Raw genomic sequence first — 11,362 nt, 5'->3', positions numbered from 1 at the left:
CAAATGAGCAAGAGCTAAGAAATCCCTCCTCACCAACCACAAGGGACAGGGATACTTAGGCTCTTTTCTGCTATTAATGTAACCAGTAGTATTTTAATTGACAGCAATTTGAAAGACATTTACCTATTAGATTAAAGATAATACATGTACATGATAAAATTAACAATGGCTGAATTCCATTTAGCTTCTTTAGTCTCAGAATCCCTTTATGTACTCACTGGCTTTTCCTATTATAATAACTCTGCTGTGAAAAGAGCTATTATTTGTGTATATGAATTTCAGTATCTTATTTAGGAATATAGATAGATAGGTACAGGGGCATTTACGATGACTGGAGATGACTGTTTGCTGCGCATTGTTAACAATTTTGAAAAAACTTTATTAGCACTTTCGTAATTACGGGGTTGCCAGTTTCGCAGCGGTTTGTCGTGGGGGATAGGAGGATGCCACCTTACGAACCTGGCAACTTTGACTATGCGCTGGATACAGCAGACAGTATGGCGGACAGCGAAAGTGATGTGGAGACAGACGGGCTTGAATTAGCTCTGGACACATTGTGTAATAAACACTGTAGCGACGAGTCGTCTCTGAGCAGCAAAAGCTATTGCTCTGAGTTTTGTGAGGTATGTTGGACTCCATTTTTCACGCAGTCTGCCTTGTCGGTGTCTGTTTATTGCTAACGCTACTAGCTTCGTGAGCTAACGTTAGCCTACAGATTAGCTCTATTTATGCAGTTGTGTAGCTAACACTGGCATAGCCCAAGCATAACTGTGATGATTAACAAAATGTAGATGGACATAAACGTGCTCATGTCCAGATGACTTCATGTACTAATTGTGTTTTTCGAGGTATCTCCTTCATGTTTGATAGTGCTTAGCTTTATAGCTAACGTTAAATAGTTAGGCTAAGCTAACGGAATGAGGTCCTCTAGCGAGCTGTGTTTGGACAAACTTAGAAAACACTGCCTGTTCTCAGATGCCAGAAATTAAGATGAAACGCCCAGTTAGGTGATACAAAAAAGGTTTAACTGTAGTCATCAGTAACAAACATCAGTAGTAACGTTGGCTTTAACACTACAAGGTGAATTTACTCTAAACCACGAGACTGAAATCGTTGGATGTGCTTCTGCTGAAGTCTTGCATTAGTCTGATTTCAGCTTTGTTCAAAGAATATAGTGATGCAGTGAACGCCAGTCCCCTTACTCCATTTGAATTACTTCACCATAAACACAATCATAGTTTCAGAGAGGTCCCTGTTACCATGGAGAATAGAGTCACAACAGGATAAACCATAAAGCATCAGAAGGTGCTCTGCAATTCAGGTGCATGATGTTAACACTGAAACAATGTGCCTGAATGTGCTGAACTTTCAAAATCTAATATTTAAATTGAAAATAAAAATTGGGTTGATCAATTGCAGCCCATTTCTAGTAAGTAAAAGAGTATTTGAAGTGTTTGGTTACAAGACAGACACTCTAAGATGAACTATTACTGTCGTGATATTACCAAACTGACTCAATGTCTTTGTGGTCTTCTGCCGTTCTGTCTTCTCCCTGCACAGTTGGTTGAGGAGTACACAGGCCAATGGCAAGTTCCTCTGCCACAGCTGAAGGTGCTGTGGACTGCACTCTGCAGTTTCACCAAAGCCACTGCTGCCTTCCCTGATGACTGCCAGCACGTCCACTATGTTCTCAGCAGTCTGGCCTTGTAAGTAGCCAATATTTTTCTTTGTTGAAATGGTAAATAAGTGTTGAATAGCATTTACATTGGGAGATGATGATGTTGATGTTTCAACAGGCAAATAAACCTTAAGGTATGAGTTTTCATGTGAAATTCTCAGCCCATACCTTGATCATGCTAAACCACATAGTGTAGTGAACATAACAGCATTGTTTGCTTTAAAACTACTGGAGCAATGTGGTCATGGTCTACTCTTTGACAGTAGAACATGCATAGAAAAGAACTCCAGAGGGTTTGGAGCTGAGTTTACTGATGAATATGTTGTCTCATTTACTGCGAGATGTTTTTTTTTTTTTTGCAAACTAATGTACCTCTCATTGTCTTGCAGGAGCTTTTTTGAACTGATGCTGTTTTTTAGTAAAGAAGAATTTGTGGAAAAGCCTTTAAAAGACATCCTCGATTCCTTTCAGGTGACAACGACTGATACACTGTCTCGAGCTTTAGTTTTCTTATTCACACAACACACTGTTACAAGACCCATCTGCTACACTTGCCATTTAGTAAGAGCACTGAGTAAAAGTTACCAGCACTCAGCTGAAAACACGACAGTGCCAATGTTTTATGATCAAAATAACAACTCGTGCCGTGTTTCTACTGCTACTTTATGTGTTGTAATTTACACTGTTTCTGTTGGCAAATATGAACCAGTGTGTCTTAAAAGTCATTGTTGTGTTTGGTCATCTCACAAAGAGCCGTGTGTTCTCATTGCAGCAGTGCCACTGTCAGCTGCTGCGGCACAGGAACGTCTACCTTCAGCATGTGAAGCAGATCATCAAAGTGGGAGGCCCATGGGAGAATCCAGTGCTGCAAGGAATCCTGAAGGAGGCAGACTTGCCATCAAAAGAGGGTAGGCTCACGACCATATGTAACAGCTCATATGGCATACACACAGAGAACACTGCATTGAGGAAGTGTGACAGGCTGTGTTCTAGCCTCTCCTTCCTGTCCGTCACACACTGATCACGATCACACTGTCACTCCACACTGTTCAATGTAGCCTAGCTGCTGCTGTTTTCTATGGATGTGCTCTGAATAACTCTGCTGAATGCAGATCTAGAAGACACAAACATGACTGCAGCAGTGGAGCCCCAAGTATCAGGGCAGTAGGATACACTGGAGGCTCAGGTTTGCTGCTCTTTTAATCAGTTTCAGACATAAGAAGGACGCTGTCTTTGATGTTTTTGTTTTTCCATCCTAGTTTTTCTCCAAGATCATAACTCGGTGTTCCCCAAGTTCCCCAAAGCTTGCATGCCATGGCTAAAAGTTATCAAAATATATTTGGTTCCTCCAATAATAATGTAATAAATGTAATATTTTCAGCCACACTGCTAAAAAAAAAAAAAGTATGTTTAATATATATATGTAATATACCTAATATTTTACAAGCATGAAACACTTCAATTCAAAGGACACACCAGTGATACTCTATGTGACATTACTGTAGCCCACATGTTCATTACATATTCTGTCCATTAACACATGTAATTTCTTCCCATGCAGTAGAGGACTACTTAAGCTCAGAGTTGCCAGTATTCCTTGAGCTGCGGGTTCGCTATCTGCAGGCCTGTGAACGAATCCAAGAGGCCAAGGCCCTGGCTAAAAGCTGCCTGGAGAACCGTGAGGCTGGAAAGCATTTGTTCTTCCATCAGGCCTACCTCACCTGCCTCTACAAGGCATCACTGCATGAGCACCTTCACAAGGAGGTAAGGAGACCAACAGTGGCAAAGGCAATGTGGGAAGTATTAAGGCTGTGAGGCATCGTGGGGCTGTGCAGACGAATATATTTACCCAGAGATGGGGTTGGTGGAAAGGATGATACAACCCTGAGCCGAAAAAAGTTGGGAATGCAGTAATTTGCAAACAAAGTGTGTTTACTGACAAATGATTAAAACTCAAGTCACTGTTATGATGCTGTATTAAATGATGGTGAATGGACCTTGTAATTATGAGCAGCCATTTGTACAGATGATTTTTGTGTTCCTGATAGCACTCGTTGCTTGTAATGCATGTTGATTTACTTTGTATTTCGAGTGTTTTTTATGCGAGTGCGTGCTTCTTCATAACTTCTTCCTCAGATGGCAGAGATAGATGGCCGTGATGCAGTCGAGATCATCTGCAACACGGAGAGTGTTGAAAAAGACGAGCTTCTGTTGTCGCTGTGTAAAACTTTCCTTACCCAGCAGCTACACAATGGAGACATGTACTACATCTGGTAAGAATGACCTCCAGACACGTACGTCACACTGATACTACACCCAGCTATCCTCCTCCTCTTCCTCAATGTTCATAGTTGATGTTACTTTCACGTTCTGTAAATTAGTGTTTGCTCAAAACGTGTATGAGGGGGGCTGTTGGCAGGATGCACAGTTTTATTTTATTTTGTTGGTTCAGTACCTCCTCTGTTCACTGACACGGGAATTAGAAGAGTTGTTGCTTAATTAACGTAAGCGAGCTAGATGTCTTTGACCTGTCATCTGCTGCTCCCTGCAGGGACCTGGTGTTCATCTGGAGCAGGTTGCATCTTAGGGCCCATCCCTCCAGACAAGGCTTTTTGGCTGAGTGCTTGCAGTTGGCTTCCTCTGCTACTAACATCCGAGCCATCTTCCCCTTCATCAAACTGGTCACCACAGAGGTGCGACTGACACTGACACAGCATCAACTCAGGACAACCTATAATTAGCTAAATTTTCTGCATGTTGTTTGAAGCTTGCATCTGAAATGTGTGAACAAACTGACAACACTTCGATCTGACAAGGATCTTACTCACGTCTCATACCTGAGGACGATATTTGTCAGATTAAAATATCCTTGACACTGTTGCCTTACCATAGTGCTAATCTGCCCGTGATCATGTGTCGAGGACAAAGTTGATATGAAAATTTTGTTTTCTGATATAGCTAAATATATAATTCCATAATGTTAAGCAAATAAAATGTATACAGTGCAGACTTTGTCCTATCTACCATTTTAGCCCCTTTTAATCACTAGTGTGTTTGTTTTTGGACAGCTGGGGGTTGAAGGAGTCCACGTCTGTGTGGAGCTTTGTGCGAGGGCCTTGCAGCTGTGTGACATGCAGGCTGACAGCGTGACCCGGTGCTTGGTCTGCAAGACCATCGCGTTCCTGCTGCCTCACGACCTGGAGATCTGTCGAGCCTGTGCCCTGCTGGTCTTCTGTCAGGAACGCAGCCTGGAAGCTTACCGAACTGTCTGCTTGCTCTACATGCATCCTGACCAGGAGCCGCATCCCCACAACAGCCCTGTTCGGACCAGTGTTCGCTTCCATATTCTACAGGTTGGAGGGGGTGAACGGGGGCGTATAATACAGTGATATATATTATATATATATTATATACTAGCATTATGATTATGTTGTAACACTGCTGACATCTTTGTTTTCCAGATGCTCAAGGAGCGCCTGTGTTTTGACCCTGAGTTTTGGAACCTCCTGACCCTCAGGACCCATTGCTTGGAGTTGATGAGTGACAAGGTCATGAAAGCTGCTGTTCTCAGTGAGATGAGGGAGGAAGAGGAGAAGGAACTAACTGAAGAGCTATTCATAAATAATTGTGTAAATGACTCATGCACTCAAGGTTTCAATTCCTGCCAGTGCACCGAAGCTGCATTTGTGAAACAACGCCTTCCAGAAGAGCAGACTAATGATGGAGAGCCAGAAAAGTGTGTTGCCCCATCAAATAATGCTCCTCTGAAGAGGAGAAGATGGGGGAGAAGGAGAAAACAGTTGAAGGTTGAGGATGTGGCGGACATCGGTGATGATCCAGAGATCAGATACAATCTCAAATCTTCCTCTTCAGGCAGTAAGCCTGTGTATTCACTAAGACGCAATCACACTAACGTGGAAAATTCTGCTCCTGGAAAACTTCCTCTAAACCGCAAGAGAGAATACTTGTCGAGGTGTGTGAAGAGCCAGATTTTTAAAAGGAAAGGTCGGAAGAAAAGATGGTTGCAGGGTCTTCCGAAGCTGGATCAGGCGCAGACAGTTAAAGAGAAGAAGATCAAAGTTAAAGGGAAAAAACGGGGACGGAAGCCTTTACAGAAACTGGAACTCTCCTTCCCTGACAATGAAATATCCCCTCCAGAGGAGGAGTCTGCTTTTGAGGAGAAAACTGAAACAGAGGAGGGTGAAGAGAAAGAGAACCAACTTGAGCAGACGAATGTTTTAGAGAAAGAAAATGGACTTGAGAAGCACACTGACTTGGTCTGTAGTAGCGATGTGAGTGAGCAAACCCAAGAGGAATCTCACACACACTTTGGTTCCAAGCTTAGTGAAGGTCCTCCGAACGAGCATCAAGCTCCCGTTCCTGCTGCTGACGCTGATCCCGAGCTTGATGGTCCACTCTTAGAGCTACTTGATTGTCCAATAGAACTGTTACATAGCTACTCTCTTAAATCCAAAAAGCCCGACAGCGAGAAGCTGCAGCCCCCTGAATCCTCAGCAGCAGATGGGCTTAATGGGGATGCAGAGGAGGAGCCCCAACCCACAGAGGAAACAGAAGCGTCAAACACAGAGGTCAGTTGTCTGTCTGTAATTACCCTCCCAGGGATTTCATAATGTAGGTTCATAATTACTGGGTGCATGTATTCTAAATGCTTGTGTCTTTATCTTCTCTTACTTGTTAGATGATGCATTAGCATGATTTTGCTTTGAATAAAGTGCTGCAGTGTGTTGACACACATGTTTGTGTAAAGTTATGCAGAAAAACATTTAATATATGCAGCGACACCGCTTATCAGTAAGGAAACAGAAAGACATGAAGGGGTTCAAATGCCTTTTTATTTAGACTTTTTTTGATATTCTGCTAACTTTTTTCTGTTGAACTTGTAGCACTGATTTCAGTGGCTTGTTCTTTTCTGCAGGTGATAGCCAAGAGAACGTGGAAAGACCGGGTACTCCGTACTCAACAGTATGCCCATGTGATGTACCACTGCAACTTCTGCCACAAAGACTACAAAGGCTTGAATGTTATGAGGCATGCTCTCTCACACCTGAAGAGTCGGAAACTAAGATGTATACTCTGTGGAAAACGCTTTAAACAGCTTCCATTTGCCAAAAAGCATATTGTGGATCACATTAATGAAATGTGCAAGCAGAAGCCCCCTGAGAAGGAGCCATACACTGTGGATGCGCCGGCTGCTAATGGAACAGTAGATAATGTGGAGAATCAGAGTCAGCCACAGGATGAAAATCAGACTTCCATTTCTGATGAGGATACTCCTGAACACAAACCCGGAGGCAAAACTAAAGTATCAAGCCTCAAGAGGGAAGATCGAATCATCAGGAACCTCCGCACCCTCATCAAAAAGACATCTGTGCTGCACAAAAAGTGCAAGAACCCCAACGCAAATATATTCAAGCAGGTTGACTTCAAGGATGAGCAGGTAGTCATTCAAGATGGCTTGGTGATAGTAAGAGATCCTCATGTGATGGAGATGGAGGGAGAAGGAGAAGGCAAGGAGACGCCAGCGGGAGAGAACGGCTACGGTGTGGATATCACGTATCACTTGTGCCCCTCAGAGTCCTGTGATAGAGTGTTCTTGAGGATCAGCACCACGCTAACAAAGCATGCTATCAAGTGCCATAGTAAGGAGGAGAAGGTCCTGGAGAAGACCTTTGTTTGGGCCAAGAACAAGTGCACTGTTTGCCTCAGGTAAGATATACAGTATTATTAGGCATCACAGACTTTCTTACATAGAGTTTAACATGATGATCTTCACGTGTTTATCTGCTCTATTATTTAAAAAGTCTGCTCACAAACTGCTCCAAACAGGCGTTTTTGGAGCATTCCACATCTTTTCCCAGTCTTTCGTTGCTCCTATCCCAACTTCAATCAATCAACAACAAACACCTTCCCTTACGAGCAAATACATTTGGGACAGATAATGTAAAACATGGATGATTACGCACCAGTACAGATTCCCAACTTCAATACAAGTTATGTTGCTTTTTTGGAGTCTGGAGCTTTAAAGACTAACCAGTGGTTGATGTTTGCAAACTGCCAAAGGCAAAAAAAAGAAGGCAAATACAGCATCACAACCAACAAGAGTCTGCATGTTGGAAGGAAAAAAAGAAGAGAGGCAATTTGTTGTTTAACCTGCCAACTGGGGATGTAGAGAGATTGTTTTAAACTTCACCATGTTATGTTTATGATTCAGTCTTGCTAAAGATGCTTTACTGCCATCATACTTTTTTGAGGAGAGCTTGCTGTGCTGACTCTGCTTTCCTCCAACAGGCAGATACAGTTTCTCCAGCAATATAAGGACCACATGAAGCTCCACGACACTCCTCTCCAGCACTTCTGCTACCATCTGGAGTGTAGCCAGCGCTTCTTAACACACCAGGAATTAAAGAACCACGTCAGCACCCACCAGCCCTTCAGACCTCAATGTCCATTCACAGACTGCGAGAAGCTATTTTCTACCCTTCAAGGTCTCTACGACCACGAATGGAGACACTACATCCCCGCGCCTCAAAGAGATGAGCTGGAGGTGGGACCCGTCAGACAGAAGAAGCAAAATGCTGAAGCTCCGTGGAAGCAGAGAGTGAAGGTCGAGGAGACGTGGCTGCAGAGTAAAAAGGGGCAGAGGGACAGTCCTGTCCTGGATCATGCTGACGCCTCTAATCTTGAGGATTTCAACGAAGATGAGAACGCTGAAGATCAGCCTTGTGACGATAGCAGCCAAGACCTGTCTAAATCTGATAATTGTTCAGAGAAAGCAGTCAGCCATGAGCCTATGGATGAGAGCAAAGTCGCCGTCAATGGATATGGAGATGAGACGATTAATCAAGTGTCGGAGAGAAAGAGCTCCACTTCCCACAGCGGTGCTGCTGCAGCAACTTCACGAAAGAGCTGTCGAAAAAGAATGCCGATCGAGCGGGACCCCTTGAACGTCCGAGACCTTGAGGATTTGTCCACTCTGTCTGAGGGAGTCCAGCAGAAACTGGGAGAGCCACACATCACTGAGCACAAAACCTTCAAACCCGAGGATCCCTCCTATGCCACGTTCGTCAAAGCCCCCTTCATCCGGCCGCCACCCTCCACCTACATGGACGAGTCTCTGCTCTCAATGCGCAAGAGGAGGTCGACCGATGAGGCCGCTCCGAGGAAAAATGTGTACTGGAGCAATAAGAAAAAGGAGGAGCCGGTGCCAGACAAGGAGCAGCACAAGAATAATGAGGCCCCCGAGCAGAAGATCAGGTCTCGCTGTGACAAATGTCTTTCCTCCTTCAGCAGCTTAGAAGAGTTACAGAAACACCAAGCCCTTAACACCTGCTCTGCACTCTTTGGCTTTGATTCTGATGATGAAGGTAAGAAGGCTCGATTCAGTCATTCTTAAGTGTAACAAGCCATTATTGTGTGAATGTTTCTAACCCAAATGATCCACCGGATAATCTTTGTTGTTATTTTTAGGTTAGTTGTAAGTGAAGACGAGCTGGAACTGGAGTGACCGCTGTACTCTGCCACCTGGCTCAGGGCAAGGATTCGAGATAAAGGAACACTGGAACCCTTTCTTAATACTCAGATACAGCACTTATTTAATTTTTGGATACCAGTTTGTCAAATTGGAGGATTTTTTTTTTTTTTTGTCTACTAATTTAACTGATAAAACCTTTTTCGAAGCAATACTTTTGACAGCTAAATGTAGTTTTGTCCTCAAAACACCATCAGTGTGCGCATTGCCAAATACGTAAAACAAAAACAAATGTGCGATAAATCCATAGATTCTCTTTATCTATGATTACTTCATATTTATTCACCTTTTCAAACAAGATTGGTTAGAAAAAGTCTCAGCAAAATTACTCAGCAAATCTAAAAGTAAAGCAGAAAAACAAGCTTGGGAACTGAAGCAACAAATGCAGGCCAAGGCTTCCCTGGAATAAAAAACACAGTAGTTATCTGTGTGTAAAAACTCAGTTACTTACAGCTTTAAAATAACTTGTAATCACAGTACTCCTGTGTGACCTTTGCTGGACTCACCATATCATGGTAAAGTTATAGTGACACACAGGATATGGAACTTTCAGGAAAAGGGTTGTGAACCTGCTGTGGGAAAGAAATGTGTCATCCATTTATTTGTTTTTGAAACACCATTATTGAAGCACCCACGCTTAAATAATGAAGTTTTAACCAGCGCTGAATGCAAGGCGGTGCAGTTTGACTGCACAGCATCGCCCCTCTGGCAGACAGCATCCCCATGAGGACTTGGCTATGATAATGAATGACTTGTCCTGTTGACACTATGATGTATGTGTCCGTTTGGGTCCTACAACCCTGATTCCAAAAAAGTTTGGACGCTGTGTAAAATGTAAATGAAACAGAAAACATTTCATACCCAATCATGCTACTATCACCTGTTACCGGTGAACCTGTTTACCTGTGGAATGTTCCAAACAGGTGTTTTTGGAGCATTCCACAACTTTCCCAGTCTTTAGTTGCTCCTGTCCCAACTTGTTTGAAATGTCGCTGCATCAAATCCAGAATAAGCAGATATTTACAAAAATCTGTGAAGCTGATGAGGTCAAACCGGTTTTTAATTGGGTATGTGTCAAAGAGGATTAGCAAGTTATCGCATTCTGTATTATTTAGGTTTTACACAGCGTTTTTTAATCACTTTAAGAAAAAAAAAAAAAAACACTAATCAGGCCTTTTTGTATCAGTTTGCATTAAAACCATTTTACATCTATCCACAGCATTTTCTTTTTCATTTTTTTTTTTTTAAACAAGCATTATAGACCAAAGGTTCCTCAACTGATTTCTTTCATGGATAACGCTAACCTGTTTGGAAAAACCTTGGCACTTGGTGGCAGAGGGTGTCCCGTCACGTTCTGAGGGGCTCCCTGCACATCTGGCTCCCTCAGCTGCAGTGCCGAGAATGACGCCAGAAACATGGCATCGCGAATCAGCTCATGATCCAAAAGGCCTGTCTTATTTTGTCCTGGGTGGATTTTACATGTAGTAATACCATGAGCAGTATTTGCAACTGTATGAAAATCATACCTCCATACAGTTAAATTATGTGTTTTCAGCATAATTTGTGTGGGCTGCTGTTTTTGAGTTTGCTTTTGCTAACTGGTGGTCTGACCACAGGAATCACTCATTGAATCTGCCTTCATACTGTCACACTATTCTTCTGTACAGTATATGAGTTATTCAGTTTTATTAGTGCCAAGACTGAATCAGTGTTAGACTGTAGCTCAGATGATAAGTGAACGTTAAAATCGGTAATACAGCATCCGTTTGCTTTGAATCTCAGATTTCAAAAGTTTTTCATGTTGAACTCCATGACCATGTGTTTTTCCACTATGTAGAATATTTCACATCGGTTGTTATGTATATACTTTTAAGATGGTTGATCTGTTTAATAACTTTTTAATGTCATGTTTTTATGGGACTGTGTACTTAAACCTGTTTATTTATATGTACAAATGTTGATAGATTGGATTTGTAAAGGTAATGACCCCCCATCTATTTTTCATAAAGAAAAAGTGATCAAATTTGTTTGAATAAACAAATGAAACTACAAGTCTGTTATTAGTTTTGAATATTTTTGCAGCACATACATGAACAACCAGTTATTTTTTTTCCCTTCTCGTTCTCTGCTTCAAA

General features: G+C 42.4%; 1 protein-coding gene across 2 annotated transcripts; it reads left to right on the top strand.

Annotated features, from left to right (window-relative positions):
* Positions 1 to 476: 476 nt before the first annotated feature.
* Positions 477 to 11,278, top strand: LOC143330270 (zinc finger protein 654-like). 2 transcript variants are annotated; one of them, XM_076746705.1, is made up of 12 exons: positions 477 to 623; positions 1,561 to 1,706; positions 2,068 to 2,149; positions 2,451 to 2,586; positions 3,240 to 3,442; positions 3,815 to 3,951; positions 4,230 to 4,371; positions 4,747 to 5,031; positions 5,140 to 6,267; positions 6,615 to 7,405; positions 7,988 to 9,063; positions 9,167 to 11,278. In XM_076746705.1, the coding sequence occupies exons 1-12, from the start codon at positions 498 to 500 to the stop codon at positions 9,169 to 9,171; spliced, it is 4,257 nt and encodes a 1,418-aa protein (XP_076602820.1). In that variant the 5' UTR covers positions 477 to 497; the 3' UTR covers positions 9,172 to 11,278. The 2 variants fall into 2 exon arrangements, with proteins under 2 accessions (XP_076602820.1, XP_076602821.1); XM_076746706.1 differs by having other exon boundaries at positions 483 to 623; positions 2,454 to 2,586; positions 9,167 to 11,277.
* Positions 11,279 to 11,362: the final 84 nt, after the last annotated feature.

The sequence above is a fragment of the Chaetodon auriga genome, chromosome 13 (genome assembly GCF_051107435.1).
Source record: "Chaetodon auriga isolate fChaAug3 chromosome 13, fChaAug3.hap1, whole genome shotgun sequence".
NCBI lineage: Eukaryota > Metazoa > Chordata > Actinopteri > Chaetodontiformes > Chaetodontidae > Chaetodon > Chaetodon auriga.
This window is presented reverse-complemented; position numbering and strand designations above follow the sequence as displayed.

Bases quoted from the DNA above. Each gene is read 5' to 3' on its own strand.
- LOC143330270 (XM_076746705.1), top strand. From the start codon at position 498: ATGGCGGACAGCGAAAGTGATGTGGAGACAGACGGGCTTGAATTAGCT. The intron at 3,443-3,814 runs GTAAGGAGACCA...CTTCTTCCTCAG, and splicing joins ATGAGCACCTTCACAAGGAG to ATGGCAGAGATAGATGGCCG. The intron at 5,032-5,139 runs GTTGGAGGGGGT...TTTGTTTTCCAG, and splicing joins TTCGCTTCCATATTCTACAG to ATGCTCAAGGAGCGCCTGTG.